This window comes from Leptosomus discolor, chromosome Z (genome assembly GCF_034619465.1).
Source record: "Leptosomus discolor isolate bLepDis1 chromosome Z, bLepDis1.hap2, whole genome shotgun sequence".
NCBI lineage: Eukaryota > Metazoa > Chordata > Aves > Leptosomiformes > Leptosomidae > Leptosomus > Leptosomus discolor.
The window spans coordinates 23,884,083-23,908,288 of record NC_141419.1 but is presented as its reverse complement, the minus strand read 5'-3'; the positions used below and the strand labels follow the sequence as shown (position 1 = coordinate 23,908,288).

The following is a 24,206-nucleotide window of genomic DNA, read 5'->3' as shown; positions in this document are numbered from 1 at the left end:
TGCTGTGAGTTATTGATGCAAGCAGTAAAATTGAAGTTGAAAGCAAATAATTTGTTGTAAATTATAAATTTAATGAAATATGTGTCTGAAAGTTAATAATTTACAGATTTTTCTCATTTGTAAATTAATACCTAGACAACCTATACCAATTTGTAAAAATCTTGCCACTATATATTTTCATGTCTTCTGCAAAAACTAAGTGCATAGCTTGTCAAAATAGAAGATTCTAGTTTCTGCACTAAGATGCTTGTTTGACTTCTGAGTTGAATCAACTAAGACAACTTTTTAAAACAGAAGAGGTTGGAAATTTTTTTTCTGAAAAAGTCTGCTGTGGTTTTTCTTATATCAGTGCATATAAAATTAAATATGAAATTGTAAGAATACGTGTTAAGTCCTTGAAATTACCTTATCTGCCAAAATAATAATGGATGTATTTGGGACCAGGTTTTATCATGAAACCACAAAATAGCTACAAATTGCTCAAAAAAGTGACCTACTCTTGGAGTTGGGTGTGCTAAAACACCAGGATTTTTCACAGCCTTTTTGAAAAATGCAGATATTTCTTCTGTTGAATAAATTCTGAGTGAAAAAACAAGCTAAAAGCCCCCACAACTGGAGTTAAAGCAGTAGTGTTTGGGTTTTTTTCCTGCACTCCTGCAAATAAAAGGAAGGGCTGGCTTAATAAAAGACCATCCTTAATACTTTCTACCACTTACTAGTTGCACATATTGCTACTTTTGTTTAATTAGCAGGATATAAGTTTTACAATCAGAATACGCTTTTCAGGCATTCCATATGTGAATGCTGGCATACTCAAGATACTTCTAATAACTAAAAATTAATACTGATTTTGGATGTTAATTAATTCCAGTATCCATCCAAATAGACTGTGACATGTATTAGATGTCTAGTAACCATTTAAAATTTAATGAGAATAATTCAAAATGTGACCATCCAAAGAAGGATAACTTGGGCTATATGATGTATGGTGTACTCTATTGCTCAGCTGAATAGGCTGCTCTTTACCTTAGCCTCTATTTTTATTGCAAATGTATTTAATTGGTAGCAACTGAAAACAATTATAATTGGAATGTCTTTAAAATATATTCTTTATATGTTTTTTAATATGAAAATGATTTTGCAGAGTGTGTGCCACAATTAGATGCTGTGTTTAAATATACTGTTAAGATGCAGTTTCATGGTTAACAATAAGTCTGTACTGCTGAGAGAGAGGAATGAACACAGTCTTGTTTTCCTCCACCCCACGCTAACACCTGTGCTTCTTCATGAGCATTTAAATTTGGTTGAAGAGGTTTTTCATCATCCTAACCTGGTCACAGCCTTCTGTTGTGAATGACTTTTCCAACACTGAGGAAGCATCAGGACCACATGGTTAACTGCAAGGTTGAAAAGATCCAAACTGCTCCTTTAAGCACACACAGCTTATAAACCAGTCATCTATGAGTGGTACTTCCACAGCGATTACAAGCAGCATGATGGCTTGTGGCTGCCAAAAGGGTGTTTTCTTAGTCAGTCTCCTCTTCAAGTACCCCTACCCCTTTCTTCACACTGGATCTTGGCAATTTTCAACCCCTCTTTCAGTTGATAAACTAGCCTAACTCAGCATAGAGTGCTGGCCAATTGCAGGACTGAGTCATCTCATGGAAAATCTCTTGGGCACCTGAGCTGGTGCAGGAGAAACAGCTCATGACCACGAGCAGGTGGAAATATGGAGTAAGGGCAATGGGAACCTCTACTTCCACCAAAGCGGTGAGGAGCTGTTTGGACCAGCTTATTCCATCTTGTAGAACTACTCCCTTAGTCTTAACTTTTTCATGAAAACACTTTTATGGAAAAGTGTGGTGAAAGTTTCAGGAACCTTAACTACCTTTCGGAGGTGACGTGGTACTTTGTTTCTGATTGACATGTTGAAGCTGTTGCTTGGCTGGCATACTACAGCAATCATAAGGAATAAACAGTCTTAGCTGGCAGCTAGGTGCTAATTTTTGAATGAAGAACCTGTAGTGATCAAACTCTACTCAGTTAGTTGTTAGAGGCTCAAATTGTCAGGATTCTTAAAGCATATGCTTTGATTTTTCAGTATTTTTTCTAAATCAAATTCCTAGGACAAGGATTAGGTTTAAAAAAAGGTGCCGTATGTATATTGAAATATGTCTTGAGTTAGTTTTACTCAAAGTCCACTATGTCCAGTCACAAATGCTGACCTTATCTGTGTGGCTGTCTGTTTACTTATATCTGGAAGCAATGTTGTATTGCAGACCCATAGCCTGCAGCCAGCTCATTTGTTTTCATAAGCATTTGTTATTCTTGATCTTTTAAAAGGTAAACTGTAGTGGGATAAATAATAAAAGTAGTAAGAAGTGTAACACAGCTGAACTTGCTAACATCTTGAGACGATAGGATAAGTTGTGTGGTGGGCATTTCTTTTCCTTGAAAAATAAGTTCACAGCAATAGTGGATAATGTGTATAAAAAGGGACTATTCTTGGGAAGAATAAATTAATGGAGTTATTACAGTTTTATATCAAACCTCTTTCTTTGTAACAGCTTTTACTAGTAATCTTGTCTTTTTTTTTTTTAGCGTGGACCTGACGAGCTTCTCTTTTCTGGTGTCAGTAACAAGCCTTTTACCATGGACAAATCTACTCAAGATACAGGTATACATTAAAAAAAAACCCAAACATTTTATCACATTTCTTCAACAGTGTTTTTTTTGTTTCTGTAAATGTATTTCTTTATATTCTTTATTGCTACCATGAGCAGACTCAGCAAGCCTGAACTGTAATCTGACTCCCAACAGTAGACCCATTGAAATCTATCCAATTCGATGACAGTATTGAGGACCTCTAAAACTGATCAGTTGAAATGGTCAGAAAAAAAATCTATTTTCTATAATTATGATTCTGTGTACATGATACTTTCTATAATCAAGTAGCCTTCTGTACAGATTCTCAAGTGCCTACTCAGTTTTCCTGTAGCTGTGCATTTGAATGGAGTTTGTTTTGAAGTATTTCAAGGCTGTCACGATTACAGATAGAAGATTAATATCCTATATCGATCTCAGTTTGGTGGAACACAGGGCACATTATGTAGATTCGTGATAAAGAGTTAAGCTGATTCCCTTGGGTGTTCTTGTTCCTGCTTTCTACCCTACTTCCAGAACTTCTTGAGGAGCAGCACAGACAGTCCTGTGATTTGTTTTTAAATGTTTTCCTACCATTTCTTGTCCCCAGACAACCTCTCCATGGGTTGAGATAAACGGTAGTGTTTTCAAAAAGGGAAGCAGTAGGGAAAATGATTTTTTAAATTTTTTTTTAATTGATCAGATGTGTTCTTGATCTGATTCACTACATATCTGCACATATTGTTCTTCAGCAGAATGTTTTTTTGGAAAGATGATGGAAAATTGGACAGACAGATGCAGGGTAAGGAAACTGGTCTATTTAAGCAATGTGACGGCTCAGTGTGAAACCACAGCCACATGTTTCTTCAAACATGTTAAACTAGCTCTACCATCCAAAGAAATTTGTGCTCTGCCCCACTACATGTGTTCAGAAAGATGATGTAAGTGTATTTGGATACCTGTAGTGTTAAATCAGACAGAAAGTTGCAAGTGAGAGAAAGCTAGGACTGCTTCCTTTAGAGGTACTTTCAGCTTAGGTGGGATTGAAGTGTTAATGGCCCATGGCTGCATAAGTTAACTTAAGTAAAGTAAATTAGCTCATGACATAGACAGTTGCCGGTCAGCAGTGTTTCCAAATAGTTGATTTTATAATGGGGCAAGAGACAGAGCAGATGACCTCTTGATAAGCATCTAAGACTGACTTGCTATATTTCTGATAAGGGAATAAGGGGAAGAAAGAGTCTGAGGCGCTAACTTGAAGATTTTTCTTTGATTTCTTTGACTTCCACATGTCAGATTTTTCATACTGCTGATTGATTCAGTGTGATGTCCAGAGGCTTCTGCTTGTCTTGAAACAGCATTAGCTTATAACTCAATAATTTAACAGCTGAAATATATTTCAGGCCTGTGTAGGTGGTATTTTTTTTGAGAAGAAAGCAGCTGGCAAGGAATATAAATTTGCATTGAGTTCAAGTGGCTTTCATCAATTACTAGTGCAACTGATCCTTCATAGTGACATCCAGGGTGTCTTAATGATATTAAACTTTAAAATGAGATAGATGTTTTTGTCTCCTAATAAATAAAAAACCCCTCTGATTCTCACTGATAACTCTATACTTCATTTTGGGTTTATATAAACTCTGTTGAGATGCACTTCTTTACCTAATACAACTGCTTTGCCTGCAGCGGGTTTTTTTGTCTGGTGGGTCACATATCTAAAATATGTTTTGGGTTTCTTGATCTGAGGCTACTCACTTGGGAAATATGTCATGAATCATGATTATAATGAACTTCCCTTTGTAACACCAGGTCCCAAATTTCTCCTTGTTCATAAGGCTTTTCTTATCTTTGTCTGTCTGAAAGCAGTTTTGGCTTTCATAGAAGCATAGAATGGTTTGGGTTGGAAGGGACCTTAAAGTTCACCTAGTTCCAACCCTGCTGCCATGGACAGGGACATCTTCCACCAGACCAGGTTGCTCAAAGCCCCATCCAACCTGGCCATGAACACTACCAGGGAGGGGGCAGTCACAGCTTCTCTGGGCAACCTCTCGTAGTGCCTCACCACCCTCATCCAATTAAGTGGATTGCCTTGGGCATGCTTTAAAGAATTGTTGAATCAATTTTAAAATTTAAATGACAGAAAAACCACATGATTATTGTTACATGTCAAAATAAGTATCAAACAATAGCTGGAGAAAGAAGCGTGGTTGAAAAAATACTGAGGTCTTTATACTTGGAATGGAATGAGTGCTAGCTTTTATTGCTGATTTAGTGACAACACAAAACTTAATATAATCACAACAGGAAAAGAAGCACTTTAATAGCATTTTTAGGTCACGTGTTGGTCACTGTTCGGAAGCCAGATCAACTAGAGCCAACGTGCTTGCTAATGAGTAGATAGTGAAATAGAGGATGCACACTGTATATACACAGGCTGAAACTGTTCTGGTAAGCGCTGTCCTTTTTGGCTGAATTACTGACCTGAAAACTGTAACAGTCAGTGAAGATGTAGAGAGAAAAAGCCGTGCTTGCCATTTAGCTGCATCTCATCACCTCTGATAATGAGTCAGAACCCAGAAGGCATTGCTTCTGTGAGAGTCTCTCGCCTTAAGCTAAAGGCGAAATTCCTGTTAGGTTTTGTTTCCTGCTTTCTTTAGTCAAACAGTCCTTGACTTTACTAAATCAAGGACATCTTGTCCATTTTGGACCTGAAAAGTAGATTTGTCAAAATAGGATGAGTTGTAAGGCTTTAACAGTAATACATCCTGTTGTGACTTGGCACCAGTATGTGCTTAATATATTTCTGTTTGTCTTAAAGTCTCTTCCCCAACAGGTGTGCCACATGTTCACATTTTTCAGAATGGACACAGAGCACATGATGCCATTTAAAATTTCTTGATGGAAAAATCAATGCAATCTGTTTTTCAGGTGGAGGGATTAGTTTGCTTATGAGTGTGCCATTGTTATGGCTTAGATAATCTTGGACTTTTACACACTTTCACTAGTGAAAAAACCCCAAACCTCTGTAAAGATCCTTATACAGAATGACTTGTATGAACCGCTTCTCAGACGCAGACTGTACCCAAAACCAACAGCAAAATCTGGGATTACTTACTAAGCTCACGCAGATATTTTTTTCCTAATCTTTTGTGATTCTGCTTAGAAGGCTAAATGCAATACACAAGGTGTTAAGGCTATCTTTCTTGCTGGAGTGAAGCTTTTTGTGGCACATAAGTGAAAAAAAGAATGCTGTTTCTACCTTTAACTTAAGTGGTATGCAGTTAGATTTCCATACAATTGTCATCAAATATGCTGTCTTTCCTCTTAGTTTATGATATTTTTTTCAAGTCTCATACGACTCTGTAGCTTGCTTTAGGAAAATCTCTTGCTGGGATCTGTAGGTTGACTAACCAATTTCATTTTTACTTATTTCTCCATTGTCATAGCTCCTAGAACAATATGCGTGTTCCAGATGTGGTGTTCTGTTTAAAAGTGCTCTCAAGTGCTCCGAGGCATCTCCCTGAAACGTTACCATTGGTCACTTACCTGTTACAAGATCCACATAGGCATATGTTATTAAAAAAAAAAAAGGCAGTTTACCAAAGTGGAAGACTTTAGAATCAGTATGGACTTCATGCCTCACTGCTGCCTATCCTTTTCAAAGACTCTTTAAAACTTGTGATCATGTGGGATGGCAGGCTTTCTTTGATAAAATTAAAAAAATTTGAGGTGCAAATTAATCTAGTTAAGAAACATACCATGCAGGAAGATAAGTTAGCAATAAAAAAATTAATGTATTGCCTCCCAATTACTACTTGCCCCTCTTCTGTGTAATTAATATTTTGTAAATGTTACATGGGCATTTGGGAAGAACTCCTCTGTCTTAAGACTTAAAAAAGGACTTATTGGCCTCTCTGTCTCTAAGACTTAAAAAAGAAAAAACACAACAGAATAAACAACCAAACCAAACCAAACACACCACACTCTCCCCTTGCAGTGAGGATTTGGAACAGTGGAAGGGATCTTCTTAACTGTCCTTTGGTTATATATGAACTGTGCTTTCTTAGGATTAAAAGAGCTACAGATAAGTCAATGTTAGTGCTGAGACAGCCATTTATCTCTTAGGTTTTGGTATCTATGCTGTGCAATAATTTTGTCTTGCTTGCCTGTCCATCCCTCTTCCTAAAATATTTTAGATAATGAAAATGAGAGGAAGAAATTTAAAAGAGACAGATTGTCACGCTCCCCTTCACGTGTCCTTCATCTTCATCAAGTTGCAAGTGATGCTACTGAAGAAGAAGTAATTTCATTAGGTCACCCTTTTGGCAAAGTAACCAATCTCTTGATGCTTAAAGGACGAAATCAGGTATGTCATTTTTGATGTTTCAATTATAAGAGCAAGTCTGAAGATCTCATTCATGTTATGACCCATTGGGCTGAAACTACTGCAATAGTGTCTAAATATTTAGTTGATAGCTCAAGATTTTAATATTTTCAAATGTGAAAGGGTGTATTGATCTTTAAGTTTTTAGTATACTTTGGGATAAAATAATGATCTAGTAACTTGTTAATAATATTGCTAAACATTATATCTGCTTTATGTAAGAATATATAGAGATGAACTACCTTGTCACTATTGATGTTGACATATGCCTTGAAATAACCTGCCTGATTAAATAATTAACATGCAGGTTAATTTTTCAATGTGAAATAAAGTGCTTAGGTTTGTTATTAATCCTTTTAGATGTGATGGGTTAGTTCACATCATGAATAAACACTGAAATCCTAAAAATGATAGGGATTAATTCAAAAATTATCTAGAACACTGAGCTGAGTTGATGCAATGCACGAACTGATAGATGTTTAGTGTCTTGATCCTACTTTTTTCAATCAGTACGTGTATCTGCTACCTAGGTAATAGTGCTTGGATTCAGGAATCTAATGAATTCATTAGCATTTAGTGGTATTTTTAGCAGCATTGCTTACCATATATCATACTTATTCTACCTATTCTACCTCTTCTTTGGTGACTTATTGTACTTACAATGTAAAACCTTTTAAGAAAACCCACAGATCAAATCAAATAGCCCCATAAACACACACACACAAATGCATTTTAATGCTAGGCAGATCAGTAGCGTACTTTTTTACTGATATTTTTCTAGTGAGAGTGGAATTGGAAATAAATGGTACTTTGCTTTTTTCTCTTCTGTAAGCAAAACAACACTGAAAACTACTGTGTATTGGTTGCAGGCACTTTTAGAAATGGCTTCTGAAGAAGTTGCTATTGCTATGGTGAACTACTATGCTCTTGCTATACCTCACATCCGCGGTCAGCCTGTTTATATTCAGTATTCCCATTACAGCGAACTTAAGACTGACAATCTACCTGATCAGGCTGTAAGTATATTATTTCCATTTAAAAGGTTAGAATCACACATGAGTTGTGCTGATTTTGGCTAGAATAGAGCTAATTTTCTTCATAATAGCTTGTGATGTTTACATAGTGTCAAGGCCTTTTCTGCTCCCACTGCCCTGCCAGTGTGAGTGCAGAACAAGCTGGGAGGGGACGCAGCTGGGGCAGCTGACCCTGACTGAGCAAAGGGATATCACAGACCATATGACATTGTGCTCAGCCGTAAAAGCGGGGGAAAGGAGGAAGGTGGTACATTTGGAGTTATGGTGTTTTTCTTCCCAAGTAACTGTTACGCATGATGAAGCCCTACTTTCCTGGAAATGGCTAAACACCTGCCTGCCCATGCAAAGTAGTAATGAAATTCCTTATTTTGCCTTGCATGTGCAGCTTTTGCTTTACCTATTAACTGTCTGTATCTCAACCCGTAAGTTTTCTCACTTTTACTCTTCTGATTCTCTCCCCCATCCTGCTGCAGGGGAGTGAGTGAGCAGCTGTGTGGGGCTTAGCTGCCTACCAGGGTTAAACTACAAAATTAGTAAATAAACAGACTACTCTACACCAGTAATCAAATTCTGATATTATTTCTGTCTGTTGTTACCTAAGCAGTAACTTCTTGCAGACATGGACTTCTCAATATCTGTAAAATTACTATGGAGGAGCTCAAGAATGGTTCATCCCGATGAGCAGGAAGTCAAGTCAAGGTGGCAGGAGGACTGCTTGGATGAACAAGGAGCTCCTGACTGAACTTAGACATAAAAAAGAAGCATAGAAAAGGTAGAATCATGGACATGTGACCCAGTTGAATATAGAGCATTATCTGAACATGCAGGGATACGGTTAGGAAAGTTAAAGACCACATGGAGCTGACTCTGGCAAGGGATGTGAACAGCAACAAGAATGGCTCCTCAAAGTGTATCAGCAGCAGAAGGACGATTTAGGGAGTATGTGGGCCTGCTGCTGAATGGGGCAGGGGCCCTGGTGGCAAAGGACATGGAAAAGGCTAAAGTACTGGATGGCTTCTCCTCAGTCTCTAGTGGTTAAGACTTGCCCTTAGGAATACCAAACAACTGAGAACAGTAAGAAAGTCTTAATGAAGGAAGTGGACAAACAAACTGGATAAATGAAAGTCTGTGGCCCTAATGAGATGCGTTTGTGAGTGCTGAGGGAGCTGGCTTATGACATTGCAAGGCCACTCTTACAATCTCAGAAAGGTCATGGAAATTGGAAGAGGTTCCTGAGGACTAGAAGAAAGCAAATCTCTCTTGTCTTAAAGGACAAGAAGGAGGATCCAGGGAACCGCTGGCTGATCAGCCTTACCTTGGTCCCTGGGAAGGTAATGGAACAACTAATCCCGGAAACCATTTCCAAACATTCTTAGGACAAGAAGTCCTTAGGAAAAGTCAGCGTTGTCTTTTGAAAAGGAAGTAATGCCTGACCAATGTCATAACCTTCTATGGTAAGACGACTGGTCTGGTGGATGAGAGGAGAGCAATGGATGTTATTTATCTTGACTTTGGTAAGACTTTCAACATTGTTTCCCACAACATCCCAATAGACAAACTGATTAAATACAGTCTAGATAAGTAGACTGTGAAGTGATCTGAAATGGTTGAGACCAGTGGCATGAAGTCTAGCTGGGGGCCAGTCACTAGTGGAGTACGCTAGGGGTTGATACCGTTTAACATCTTCATTAATGTCTTGGATGATGGAATGGGGAACAACCTCAGTAAGTTTGCTGACAACACAGAACAGGAAGGAGTAGTTGACACCCCAGATGGTTGTGCTGCCATTCAGAGGGACCTTGAAAAGCTGGAGAAATGGATAGGAGGAACCTCATTAAGTTCAATAAAGCTAAATGCCAACTCCTGCACCTGAGGAGGAGTAACCCCAGGTACCATTGTACACTGGGGCCAACCAGCTGGAAAGCAGCTTGGCAGAAAATGATGTGGGGGTCGTGGCGGACAACACGCATGCCCTTGCAGTGAAGGCAGACATCAGTCTCCTGGGCTGCAGAAAGCAGAGCATTGCTGGGAGATTGAGGGAGGTGACCTTCCTCTCTACTCAACGCTGATGAGAGACGTCTGGAATGCTGTGTCCAGTCCTGGGATCCTCAGTATAGGAGAGACGTGGTCATAGTGGCGCAAATCCAGCAAAAGGCCATGAAGATGGTTAAGGAATTAGAGCATCTGTCATACAGCCAGCGAGAGCTCAGACTCTTCAGCCTAAAGAGAAGACTTCGGGGTTATCTTACCAATGTCTGTGAATACATGGTGAGAGGAGAGTAAAGAAGGTGGAGACAGACTTTTCAGTGGTGCCCAGTCACAGGACAAGAGGCAATGGACACCAATTCAAATACAGAAAAATCCGCTTAAACTTAAACTTTTTTCCTGTGAGAGTGGTCAAATTTTGGAATGGATTGCTTTGAGAGGTTGTGGAGTCTTCATCCTCAGATAGGTTAAAAACCTAACTGGAAACAGTCCTAAGCAGCCTGCTGTAGGTGACCCTCCCATTATATTCTATACTACTTAGAAATATTTGCTTCCAATATGGTTTTTCTACTTTTGTTGCCATTCCTAAGTTTTAACATTAGGTAACAGCTCTCAATAGCTTCAGAATATGAAGACAATATCATGTCTTCTCCTGTGAATCTTTTCTCTGAATAATTAGTCCTGATTTCCCCCACCCTCTCCCCTGGTACTCTGTCTGTAATATAGTAGCAGGAATACCACAAAAACATACAACTTCAATTTTATAGTTTGTGTTTTCTTAAATTTAATTGCTAATCATGGGTCTGTAGATGCTATCTGAAGGGCAAACCCAGCTGATGTCGAATGTACCACTTTCTGCCCTAAAAGCAGCTGTTTTGAAGCTTTTTACTTTATCAGATATGGATGTTATTGTTGAGGGGTCATGTAACCTGCTTTTGTAATATTTGCTTTGTTGGCACTGTTACAAGGCCTTGCCAAACTCAGGAATAGCAAATCATCATCTTTAAGTTGTTCAAGTTTATACTTAATAGTTTTGTCTTTTTTGACTGTTTATTCGAAGAACCCTAGAGCCTATAAATGGGTATTTTCACTAATAAAACATCAGTTTTATGCGTAACTTCATGCCAAATACCAGAATTAGTTTCTTCCTTGTATTTTTAAAGTACTAAACATTGATTTTTTTTAAGAGTATGAATTGAACATTGCAGATGACTGATTTAATTCTTAATCTCTAAACAAGGAAATACTCTTTGCACAACAAGATCAAGTTATAAAACCATCATATTTTAGTTGAAACCTGTTTGTACTTTTGGATTGCTGGATGAGTTGCAATTGACCTGCCATTTAGATACATAATGTATATAATGTGATGTGTGTATCGCAGGTTTGTTTTCTGTAAGAATGTTGCAAGTAGTGATTGGGGCAAAAAATTGGTGCCCATTTTTCATTTGTGCTGACACAAAAGTTGCTGAAATCTTGCAAGCTTGTCAGTCTGATAAATGTTATTTGTCTCTTTCCTCATCCAGGATTGCTGGATTGGTGTGTTATCTGTAAAAACAAACAACTAAAATAACAAGTTTTTTTAAAAAAGGATCTGGTCTGTGTAACAGCCTCAGGAGAACTATATGCATATTTGCAAATAAGATTCCTTGTATCTGTTTCTCAGACTATTTTCAGCTCAGTGCATGACACTTATTTTCTCCTTCTATAAAACCAGCATTATCTACTTTAATTTTTTGCACTTATGACTCTTAAGCTTGAGTTTTATTTAAATTTTAGGGACCCTAGCAAAGAAACTGAACACACATTACTGACCTAGTGTCTAGGCTCAGGCCTGAAGAACAGATCATTTTGCAGGATTGCATGTTTCTGAAACTGGGCAAGATCTTTACTGTGTGCCATGTTTAGTTTATCCTCCAAGGAAATAGTGTTGCTGAGGCATGACTTCAGGTCACACTATGTTTGGAAAGGAACATCTCTCCATAGTGCTCTGAAAGGTAGTCTGAACACCTTTTTGTGGAAAGCCCATCAAAAATAAGCGTAGAGACTTCCCCAGCAAAACTTAGTTCCTGAAGAGAATTAAATTCTAATAAAGCAGAGAAAACAATTTTTGGTACACTGACTGGTTAAGTCTATTGTAATATTGTCATCATATTGATTTGCTGGAAAATCGCTTGAATGACAAAAACTTACTGAATCAAAGCAAAATTGTATCTATATGGCATTAAAAAGTAGTAACAGTTTAACTGAAAAAGAAAGTCATAATTCTGTCAAAGTATGATGAGTTCTTTTGGGGGAGGGAGGAAGGAAGAGGTATGGTTTACCTATTAACATGGGATTTGAATCGATAATCAGATAAAGAGAATTTTTTTAAAAAAGTTGCATTTTAAGTGCATTTTACATGCTTTTCTTTGTAAGAGAACTTTGTTTAGACAAGAATAATTTGTATGTGTGTAAGTTAAATGTAGTCTTTGTGTCATGATTTCAGAGAGCTCAAGCTGCATTGAAGGCTCAGAATACTGCACAGCCTGGAGTAGTGGCTGTTAGGAGAGCTATTGCTGCTGAAGGTGGGCTCGTTCCATGTCAAGGTTCTGTTCTTCGAATCGTTGTTGAAAACCTTTTCTACTTTGTTGGTTTAGAGGTGCTGCATCAGGTAATGAGGACTTCTTTAAAAAAAAAATTTGTTCCAATGTTGCCATTGTAAATCCATTAACTTTTTTTTTTTTAAAGTACCTGTGCATCTGTAATTGTTTGAAAAATGATTGTCACTTTAAAATGGTTTGTTGCAGTTTAGGGATCTAGGCTTGCATCTATTTCGCACAAAACCGAGGTCAAACTAAACAGAGCTTCTGTACTCAGCTTTTAATATGGTCCTCCATTTCTTTTAGTTCCTTGGATTCCGTGGAAGCAGCAACAAACTTGAGGTGCTATTTCTAATTTATGCCCACATGATGAGCTAGTGGAATCCTGATTGAACTTATGGACCAATATTTTAGCAGTCTTTGTGCTGAGTTAATTTCTGTCTTCTGGATTATATTTTAAATTTTAATATTCACTTTTATAATTTGATGCAAGTGATGTAATATATAAGTATAGTTGCTTGGACAAATGTTTTTTGGTTGTTCATCGACTGTTAGAATGTCATTTACTTTACTTTTGAAAGCCTGAAATAGTGGTGGGCTATAGCTATGAAAGACATTACGATAACTTCTGCTAGGGATTGTGCTATGCTGTTGAGAACTATAACTTTAAAACCAATAACTTTACAACACTGTTTTCTTTGTGCCTGAAGGATTCGTCAATACTTTTTTCAGATATTGTGAAGGGTTTCATACTTGAAGCTTACTAGTAAATTTGTGCAGTAAAAAACATACCCAAATATGAGTTTCTTGAATTAATGCGACTTAAAATAATTGGGATGTTTTTACAAGAACCTGCGGTCCTGGAAGAAGATTTTTGCTGCTCTGCTAGCATCTCAAACAATTGTTGATTGTTATCAACACTTTACTTTTCCTCTTACAGAGAAAGAAAATATTAAGAGATCTCCCCTCCATGATACTGATTAATATGCTAGTTGTCACTTTGATGTCGCAATTTGCCTGTTCTAAACTTTTGTTTCTATCTGAGTATTGTTCACTCAGTATGGAACTCATGCAAATACTATGTCAACTGTTTAGGATTATTAGTTTAGGATTATTAGTGCAGTCAGAATAACCTGAGAACAAACTACTGTGGTTATGGGAGCTGTGCTAGTTTAACATTGCAACAGCAATTCTTGAAGCTAAACTTCTGTGGATATCTTGTTTGTTTGTTTTCTTGTTGCTGTTGTTTTTTTATTAAGGAGGTAGTGGAAGAAGAGATTCGTAATAATTTACTTTAATTTGATTAATGTTTACTCCAGCACAGCAGAACTATGTTTTCAGTCTTTAAATTGCCCAGTGACCCTCAGTCAACTACTTTTGCAACAGGTGTAGAAAATTAAGCAATATTTGAAAAGGGGGCTTATTTGAAGTTCTTAACAGGGGTCAGTCTCCTCTAATTAAAGCAGCACTTTGTGCCTGATAGTTATAATGTTACATTACTTTGTAAGTGTGGTAAGACTAATACAAATGAAAATTTTCACTGTTAAGTATATCATCATATGGTACACTAGTAGGCAAGCTGTCATCCAAAACTTCAATTGTATTTTCTAAGTTATAACTGCTTGTCAAGAAACTAACGCGGTTTTTTACCACAATTCATCTTAAAATACTTATTATAAGAATATCCAATGTTATCTTTGCAGAAACAAAATTGATATTACAGTGGATTTTGGTTTTAAACCTAAACAGCAATACATAGAATTTCATTATCTTAAAAAGGTCTATTTAATCTTGTGGATAAGCATGGAAAAGCGTATGTTCAGAAGCTGGCCTTTCTCAAAGGAAGTGCTTTAAGAACAGGAACTCAATGGCTAATTTTAAATTGCTGTGAAAAAGGTTTCTGTTCTGTCTTCTACCACAAACCGATGACTGCAGCAAAAAACCCTTGTTTCTGAGAGACTGAAAAACTGGGCACAAAAGATTAGGACAGTGTGTCTTTGTATACATGATTCGAGGCCTAATACGCTGGCAAGAGTTGCTTGTCCTTATCTCCAGCCTTTCTTTCTGCTCCAGACCTAATACTTGTCTAGGGGGTTCTGCTTTCCTGACTTTGCATTGATTCTAGCAGGTGTTTTCTAAAACTGTACTTCCCAAATTCACCTTTCCTCTTCCACTGTTAATTTGGAGATAGTTTTTTCTCCACTTGCATGGTAGCTATACTTTTGCTCTCATTCTTTGTGCCTTTGCTTTTTGTACAGACACCATGTAGTGCACACTCTCATTTTGAGTGTACATATATATAATTTCAAGCTTTTAAAATTTTTCTGCAGTGCTTGCATTTGCAATAAATCAAATACCATTCAACTGTAATTCAGAGGGGGTAGGTCCCAAACTAGGTCTTTGTCTTGCTTCTTTTTCATCTAGTTTAGACAGCGCGACTGCATAATTAATTTGCAGGCACAACAACTACGTAAGATGTACTTTTTGTCATAAAATTTGCAGAATTTGTTTGAAGTACAGAATGTAAAGGTGGATACCTTGAAAGGCAGTTTGCAGTTCCCATCTCAACTGACTTCTGAAAGTTCGTTTCTCAGACCTCAACTTTGATTATCCACAATTTCTCAGCAGACATTGGACAAATGCTTGTTTGGGCTGGCTTTCCTTGCTAAATCTTTAGGGAAACTTTATCCTTCTCCGCATCTCTTGTAGCCTCTCTTGAATTTTTTTTACCTGAAACAAAATTCTGAGCTCACTCAATTGCTGTTCAGTTCTCACAAAAGAAATAATTTTCAGAAATTTATATGAAGTATTTAATGCCAGGTTTTAGTGTGTGTTAATTATTCATTGTTTCTGAAAGTCCATGTTTTTTCCTTCCAGATTTTCTCTAAATTTGGGCTTGTCTTGAAGATTGTTACCTTCAGTAGGAACAATCAATTTCAAGCTCTGCTGGAGTATGGTGATCCAATGAATGCATATCGTGCCAAAATGGTAAGTGTAGTGTATTAATCTTGATTTTTATTGGTTGGTTGGCTGGATTTTTTTGCCCTCAGGTAAATTAGGGATAGCTTGGTCATTAACTTGATGACTCCTCATCATTCTAACACTCCTGTTGCACACGAATAATTTTGACATACCTGATTAGTTAAGAGGATAGCACTCTATCATCAACTACAAACATAAATGTATAGTATACACCCCAATACCTCCATGAGTCTACCAAAACAAAAATCAGAGCTGTCAGTAGTGATGAGCGATGGTAACCGTAGTTGACCAAAAAGTCTTTTGCCTTTCAAACCAAGTGTAATATTTTCAGTGAGATTCAGTACTAAGAGTAGTGGAGTTAGCCCAGAGATTAGAGGAATGTTACATGTTTCAGTTGATTGAATTTCAGCGAGAAATTTACAGCAATCAGTGTTTTCACCTTAAACTTCTTAATTTCAAACAAGCTGTATTCTCATTTTTAAAATGCACGTTCTCAGTAATGAAGAAAAGCTCCCCTAGGTGCTTAGGTGTATTTTCTGTGGCGGGTTAACTTTGTCTGGCTGCCAGACACCCACCAAGCTGTTCTCACTCCCCTTCCACAGCCGGACGGGGGCGGGGGGAGAGAAAATATGAAAAGGCCTATGGGTTGAGATTAAGGACAAGGAGATTGCTCACCAATTACCTTCACAAGCATAACAGACTTGACTTAGGGAACACTGATTTAATTTATCACCAATTAAAAATAGAGTAGGATAATAAAGAACAAAAACAAAAGTGAAAACACCTTCTACACACCCTTATTCCTTCTTCCCAGGCTCAGCTTTGCTCCCAGCCCTTCTACCTCTTTCCCCCAAGTGGCACATGGGGAACGGGGGTTGCGGTCAGTCTGTAATACGTTGTCTCTGCTGCTCCTTCCTCCTTACACTATTCCCCTACTCCAGCATGGGTCCTCCTCACAGGATAGTCCTTCACATACTACTCCAATGTGGGTCCTTCCCATGGGCTGCAATGTGGACGTCTGCTCCACTGTGGACCTCCATGGGCTGCAAGGGGACACCTGCCTCGCCATGGTCTTCTCGGCTCCGGAATTTCTGCTCTGGCACCTGGACAATATCCTCTTCCTCCTCCTCCTCTGACCTTGGTGTCTGCAGGGTTCCTTCTCTCACATTTTTCTCACTCCTCTCAGCTGCTGCACAGTGATTTTTTTTTTTTTTTACCCTGTCTTAGATGTGTTGTCACAGAGTTGCCACCAGTGTTCTGACTGGCTCCATTTTGGGCAGCAGCTGATTTGTTTTGGAGCCAGGTGGACTCACTCTATCAGCATGGGGCAGCCCCATGTCTATTCCCACAAGCCGTAGCAGCCTGCTATGCTCATGCTGCCACTCTGGCCCCTGCCCTGTGCCGCCCCCGCCCCAGCCCCTGCAATCTTTTCTATGTAAACCAAATACATTGTTTTCAAACAACTTTTAGAATTAGTTTCATCACAATAGCTAAGTATTTTGATTTCTAGAAAATATTGTTAATTTCCTCAGTGGGGGCTAGTTTGATAATTAAATATTGAGTACTTTTTTGCAGAAAGGATAGCAGTGTTACAAATCATCACATCGTAATACTTGAACTCTGAAGTAAAAAATAAAGAATGATTTACTTACAAAGTGTCTCAGGCTTAGTTTAAAGTATTTCTCTTTTAACCTGTGTGGTCACCTCAATATTAGTAAAGAAATAAAATCAATTTGAAAGTTCCCATAGAAAGTATATAGAAGAATAGATTCTGAGTACTTTAGAATTCATTTTTTTTTTTAAATTACCAAAAGACTAGAGTGAATGGAAATTTTACCCTACTTTTGTTATTGAAGTTGACCTTATTCTCAGCTTCAAAATTAAAGACACAGAATATTTATCTATTGCTACTTGCATTTTAGTTGACAAAGTAAATTCAGTATGTGTTTTAGAGATTATGTATATATTGGAAATAGTAAAGGTAATTGGGATTATAGCCTGTTTGTTAGCAATAGCAGGTTTCCTTAAAGAATAGTATTAATAATAAATTCTATTAAATTTCAGTCTAGATTATATTAAATAATTCTAACAAACCAGTATCTTTTGAGTGGGTTTTTTTCCCACTTCATCCATGTTGATTCTTTTATGACTAGTATAGGCAGAAAATACTACTTCAGTGATCTTTTTTAGCATAGCTGGTCTTAAAAACATGGATTTTATAGAATTATTTAGGTTGGAAAAGACCCTTGAGGTCATTGAGTCCAACTGTAAATCCACCACTAAACCGTGCTACTAAATGCCACATCTACACATCTTTTAAATATCTCCAGGGTTGGTGACTCCACCACTTCCTCAGCAGCCTCTTCCAATACTTGATAACCCTTTCACAGAATCACAGAATGGTGGGGGTTGGAAGGGACCTCTAGAAATCATTTGGTCCAACCCCCCTGCTAAAGCAGGTTCACCTACAGCAGGCTGCACAGGATTGCATCGAGGCGGGTTTTGAGTGTCTCCAGAGGAGACTACACAACCTCTCTGGGCAGCCTGTCCCAGTGCTCTGTTATCCTCACAGGGAAAAAATTTTTCCTTATGTTTACGTGGAACCTCCTATGGTCCAGTTTGTGCCCATTACCCCTTGTTCTATCACTGGGCACCACTGAAAAGAGCCTGGCCCCATCCTCTTGACACCTACCCTTTAGATATTTATAAGCATTGATAAGGTCCCCTCTCAGTTTTCTCTTCTCCATGCTAGCAGGAGAGATGCTCCAGCCCCCTCATCTCCTTAGGAGCCTTCCACTGGACTCTCCCCAGTAATTCCCTGTCCCTCTTAAACTGGAGGGCTCGGAGCTGGACACAGTACTGCAGATATGGCCACACTAGGGCAGAGTAGAGGGGGAGGAGAACCTCCCTTGACCTGCTGGCCACACTCTTCTTAATGCACTCCAGGGTACCATTGGCCTTCTTGGCCACAAGGGCACACTGCTGGCTCATTCCATTTCCTGTCCACCAGAACTCCCAGGTCCTTCTCCGCAGAGCTGCTCTCCAGCAGGTCAACCCCAGCCTGTACTGGTGCGTGGGGTTATTCCTCCCCAGGTGCAGGACCCTACACTTGCCCTTGTTGAACCTCATTAGGTTCCTCACTGCCCAGCTCTCCAGCCTGTCTAGGTCTCACTGAACGGCAGCACAGCCTGCTGGTGTGTCAGCCACTCCTCCCAGTTTAGTATCATCAGAAAACTTCATCCAGGGCGCTGATGAATACAATGAACAAGACTGAACCAGTATGGACCCCTGGGGAACACCGCTAGTTACAGGCCTGCAGCTGGACTCAGCACCCCTGATCACAACCCTCTGAGCTCTGTCCTTCAGCCAGTTCTCAACCCACCTCACTGTCCGCTCATCTATCCCACACTTTGTTTCAGTGAGAAAATTTTTCCTAATGTCCAATCTAAACCTCCCCTGGCACAACTTGAAGCCACTTCCTCTTGTCCTATCACTTGTTACTTGGGAGAAGAGGCTCACCCCCACCTCACTACAACCTCCTTTCAGGCAGAGACTGTAGAGAGCAATAAGGTCTCGCCTCAGCCTCCTCTTATCCAGACTAAACAACTAGTTCTCTCAGTACTTCTCATAAGACGTGTTCTCCAGGCCCTTCACCAGTTTATGTAAGGGGTGGTTCCATAAAATGAAAACCTCTGAATTAGTATTGCTACTAGTATCTGATAGTATGTGTTGAGTAGGAAACAAGTAAGGTGAGAAGCACAGCTAGAAAGACAAGTCATGCTTAAAGATATGTTTTGTCCATTGACATGGAGACATAATAGCTCCTAATTAGTGGACTACACTAGTACTTTACACAGGATGTTTTGGTAAGGACAGTGGCAGTATAACTAATTCGTGTTTAAAAGCAGCACACTAAACCCAGAAGATTAATTTCTGTTTGGATACAATTGTGGGGTGAAAACAAAATGAACTTAGAGTGGTGGCTGCCACTACATGTTCTGTCTCTGAAAACATGATTATTTTTCTTCAGGCGTTGGATGGCCAAAGTATCTACTCTGGGTGCTGCACTCTGCGTATTGATTTCTCCAAAATAAGTAGACTTAAGGTGAAGTACAACAATGAGAAAAGCAGAGATTTCACTCGCTTTGACCTTCCTCCTGGTGATAGCGAATCGTTCATGGAGCCATCCATAAGAGCTGCCTTTGGTAAGAAACTGTCACTTTTAGTGATAAAGGTACAATAAGATCACTATATTTTTTGTTGCATTTATGCTCTGGCTTCATATCAGATTTGTAGAAGGGTACACTTGGCGTACATTTCTGTTTGTTAGGTCCAGTAAAGTTTGTATGGAAAGCAGAAAGTCCTTCTCAAGATAAATGAATAACTGAAACTCTAACATGAGGAATACTCTTGGGCAAATTCAAAGTGTTGTCAAAAAGCTATGTTTATAAAATGCTGTGAAATGATTTCATTTGTACAGGTACTACAATAACAGTTGCATATCAGAACGGTCAATGGCAGTCATACAAAATTGACACTTGTTGCCTAAAGCTGCTCGAAAATAAGGTGTGTTAAGGGTGTTAGCTCTTATTTTTGGTATTTTAGGATAACTGCCTGCTCCAAAAAACAAAACCATAAGAAACTTAGAAATGCTACACTTATGTGTGTTTTGTAGTCATCTTCTAAAAGATAAAATTTTACAAGTTTTCTTGAATTTTGAAGGTCGCTTCCATGATGCGGCAGAGACAGTGTCTGCTTGAAGCCACACTTGAGAAGCTTTTTTGTCATAAATAGCTCAGGCATGCTTATTTAATCAATTCTGGTAATAATTGAAATCACCAAACAGATTAATCTGATCACCTGGCAGAAGTGCTCACAATGAATTTGAGCAATTTTAGCTATTTTTCTTTCTTTGTAATGACAACCTTTAGCAATAATACACAGCTGAGAACTGTCTCAGTTGTTGAACAGGTATTTAAGTGCAGTCCAGTTGGCTAGAACAGTAGCATGGGCTGGAGAAGAATTCCATTTTTTCTTTTAGTTTTCTGTGATAGCTAGGGCAGATGCTGGGTTTGGTTTGGTTTTTTTGGATAGCTGGTTTTGGTATCTAAGATCAGGGTAAGAGAGTTTTACTCACTACTTTCTTGGTTTTTTGCTGGTCCTACTAAAGGAAGGCATTGGATCTTTACATAATGTGCAACCATCTTTACATTTTTTTGAGGGTTTGCCATACAGCATCATAGAAATGTGCTTTTACAGTTCTGATATGTTCTGATTAAACTTACACAATTTGAAATGTCAATGAAAGGGGAAAGTACAATTAGAGCAGATTAAGGAGAAACTTGCTTGTGGGGCAGAAATAACATTGTACACGTGCTTTTGGAGGATAACAGATGAACTCTTCTACATTTCCTTCCCCCTCACTCTTCCAAGCTTGTCATTGCCAGCAATCTCATTTTCAGTCTGAACGTTTACTGTAATAGTAAGAACAGCGGAGGTGCTGGTGTAAAGAAAAGTCTGATGACTGTATCAAAATTTGTTTGTAATGCAGTCACAGTGAGGCAGTTGCATAGATATTTTTCTTTAAAAACAATAGCTGTAGGCTGGGAGAAGCATGCTTCTAGCCTTTCTGTCAGTAGTGACAACAAGCATATGTTGCCCTAGGCATGTTCTGATAGTCCTCAGTTGCTTAACATGAGGAAAAGATGTTAGGAGTCATGTCAGCACTTACAATTCCTATGTTATTATTAGTGGATGTAGTTTTGATGGAGAATTATAAGATAAAGTAGGTAACTACCAGAATAATACATCTGTCTTTTCCTGTAGACTTGAAGTTATCTTAATAACAAAACTGAACTGCTCTTGAATTCCCCCCCCCCCTTTTGTTTCTTTCCTTTGTTTTGTTTTTAGTGGAAAAGATACTGCACTATAAACAAGCAGATTTTTTAATGTTTTGCATTTAAAGAGTTCCCTCACCCAGTGAGCATAAGCAGAGATACATGAGTTAGCTTGCTTTGAAAGCTAGCTGCTAGCCAGGAAGCAAATTATTTTACACATTAAAAAATGCAACAAAGAATTCCAGATCTTTCTGCGTTAGCCCTGTTTGACAATTTTTACATGCCTGATTTTGCTATCAGTGTGCAACATGCAGGTCTTGTTTGGCAGGGTAAAAACACTTTATCTATTTCTTCATTAATGTTTCCATTACCACTCTTGAATTTTGAATAAGTGATTAATACCTACGTTGCCAGAACTTGTCAGTATAATGCACCAGTGCATGTATTTCAAGAGCACAATGACTTGCTTTAGTGTGATAAATGTATTCACTTGTTTGTGTGAAAGATGCTTTGTTACTACAGATAAGAGGAGGTGTAATGTGATGCAGTATTCATGAGAACTTCACCTGTGGTGTTTGTTTTATTTGTTGTTTTTGTAATTCATAATGAATATTTCTTATGGTATTGTATCATCCCTGTCAATAACCACCTGTTAGTGAATGTAGCTATTTTAGTTAATGGTGGAGGTTTAAGTGGTAAAACAGACATATTGCAGGCTTGCAGGATGTATTTGCTGATTATACATGCCCTGTTTAAAAAAACCTACTGTGCTAACGTATGAAAGAATCCACAACTCAAGCTTGTATCTAACTGCCTCTTAGAACACAAGCTTGTGTGCTGCCCTAGGTAGTGCTTAACTCCACATACTAATGTAAAAATCACTGAGCTATCTTTGGGGCTGGGACTCTCCGTGTGTTGATATTCCAAATCTGTTTAATGCATGTGATTGCCAGGAGAACCAAAAAACCCACTGGTTGTTTATGAAGTAATACAAGGTGGGAAAGTACATTTCCTTAAAAAGCAAAATATGTAAACTTTATGCATCTCAATAGCTAGTAAAATTCAGAACCTCAGATTCATTGTAGTTGTTTGTGCTATTTAGCCCATACTGGTTTTAGAAAGGTCAAAGAAATAGTTGTTTCATCATTGCAAAATGACTTTGACTGTATTTACATCCTCAGTAAGTTTGCAGATGACATGAAATTAAGCAGGAGTGTTGATCTGCTTGAGGATAGGGAGGCTCTGCAGAGGGATCTGGACAGGCTGGATCAAGGGGCTGAGGCCAATTGTATGAGGTTTAACAAGACCAAGTGCTGGGTCCTGCACTTGGGCCACAACAACCCCATGCAGCGCTACAGGCTTGGGGATGAGTGGCTGGAAAGCTGCCCAGCAGAAAAGGGCCTGGGGGTGCTGGTCAGCAGCCGGCTGAACATGAGGCAGCAGTGTGCCCAGGTGGCCAAGAAGGCCAACAGCATCCTGGCCTGTATCAGCAATAGTGTGGCCAGCAGGAGTAGGGAGGTGATCGTCCCCCTGTACTTGGCACTGGTGAGGCCACACCTTGAACACTGTGTGCAGTTTTGGGCCCCTCACTGCAAGAAAGACATTGAGGTGCTGGAGAGTGCCCAGAGAAGGGCAACAAAGCTGGTGAGGGGTCTGGAGAACAGGTCTTATGAGGAGCAGCTGAGGGAACTGGGGTTGTTTAGCCTGGAGAAGAGGAGGCTGAGGGGAGACCTAATTGCTCTCTACAACTGCCTGAGAGGAGGGTGTAGTGAGGTGAGTGTTGGTCTCTTCTCCCAAGTAACTAATGACAGGACAAGAGGAAATGGCCTCAAGCTGCACCAGAGAAGATTTAGATTGGATATTAGGAAATGTTTCTTTACTGAAAGAGTGGTTAGACATTGGAACAGGCTGCCCAGGGAGGTGATGGAGTCACCATCCATGGAGGTGTTCAAAAGGCATATAGATGTGGTGCTTAGGGACCTCGTTTAGTGATGGGCTTGGCAGTGTTAGGATAATGGTTGGAACTTATCATATTAAAGGTCTTTTCCAGCCGAAATGATTCTATGATTCTGTGACCCAGAAAACTTCTAGAATGCATCTCTGTTGCGTGAATAAAAACTGTTGAACATAACACCACAGGTATCTTAACTTTAATGGACACTAATCTATGCTGTGCTTTCTTATTCAAACTTGTCTAAATTACATTTTGCTCTGACTTTGTTTTAGAGAGGAACATTGAAGCTGATCGGAATATTTGCATTCAATAGTGTCTGAAAATTGTCTTTGTAAAACATAGAATCTTGGATTTCAATGAGAATTTGTAACTGAAACGTTTTATAAAAGACTTAATCATGGACTGAAGTCAGTATAGCAACACTGGAAGCTGATTCTCTTAGCTGAAGTCTCTTTCTGTTTTCTAAAAATTTTTAAATCTGTTTTAATTGTGTCTACTCACTCTAGGCCCTCAAAATATCATCATCCCATCATATGCAGGGTTTGTGCCAACCGTGGGTTTTGTTCAAGGTGCTGGTGAGTTTCTGTTTTCTAAAATTGTGGTGTTTGCATTTGGGGCTAGTGAATACAGCTGGGTTCAGAGCAAATTGTTTTCAAATACAGAAGTCAGAACAGAAAGTTCATTTGAGTCATTCTGATTCTCTCTTCATATTAATCTGTAAAATTACTTTCTGAAACAAAAAACATATGCAGATATAGTTTATCATTTAATAGGTGAAGAAATTAAATGCCATGATGAAGATTA

At 38.7% G+C, this 24,206-nt stretch overlaps 1 protein-coding gene across 1 annotated transcript in view; it reads left to right on the top strand.

Moving 5' to 3' along the window:
• Positions 1-2,607: 2,607 nt before the first annotated feature.
• PTBP3 (polypyrimidine tract binding protein 3) overlaps positions 2,608-24,206 on the top strand; it is a 28,279-nt gene continuing 6,680 nt past the window's right edge. The window contains exons 1-7 of the mRNA XM_086478930.1: positions 2,608-2,677; positions 6,840-7,009; positions 7,897-8,043; positions 12,536-12,700; positions 15,507-15,617; positions 19,642-19,816; positions 23,909-23,977. Coding sequence (XP_086335056.1) covers positions 2,653-2,677; positions 6,840-7,009; positions 7,897-8,043; positions 12,536-12,700; positions 15,507-15,617; positions 19,642-19,816; positions 23,909-23,977 — 862 coding nt within the window. The 5' untranslated portion in view covers positions 2,608-2,652. The remainder of the gene's footprint in view (positions 2,678-6,839; positions 7,010-7,896; positions 8,044-12,535; positions 12,701-15,506; positions 15,618-19,641; positions 19,817-23,908; positions 23,978-24,206) is intronic.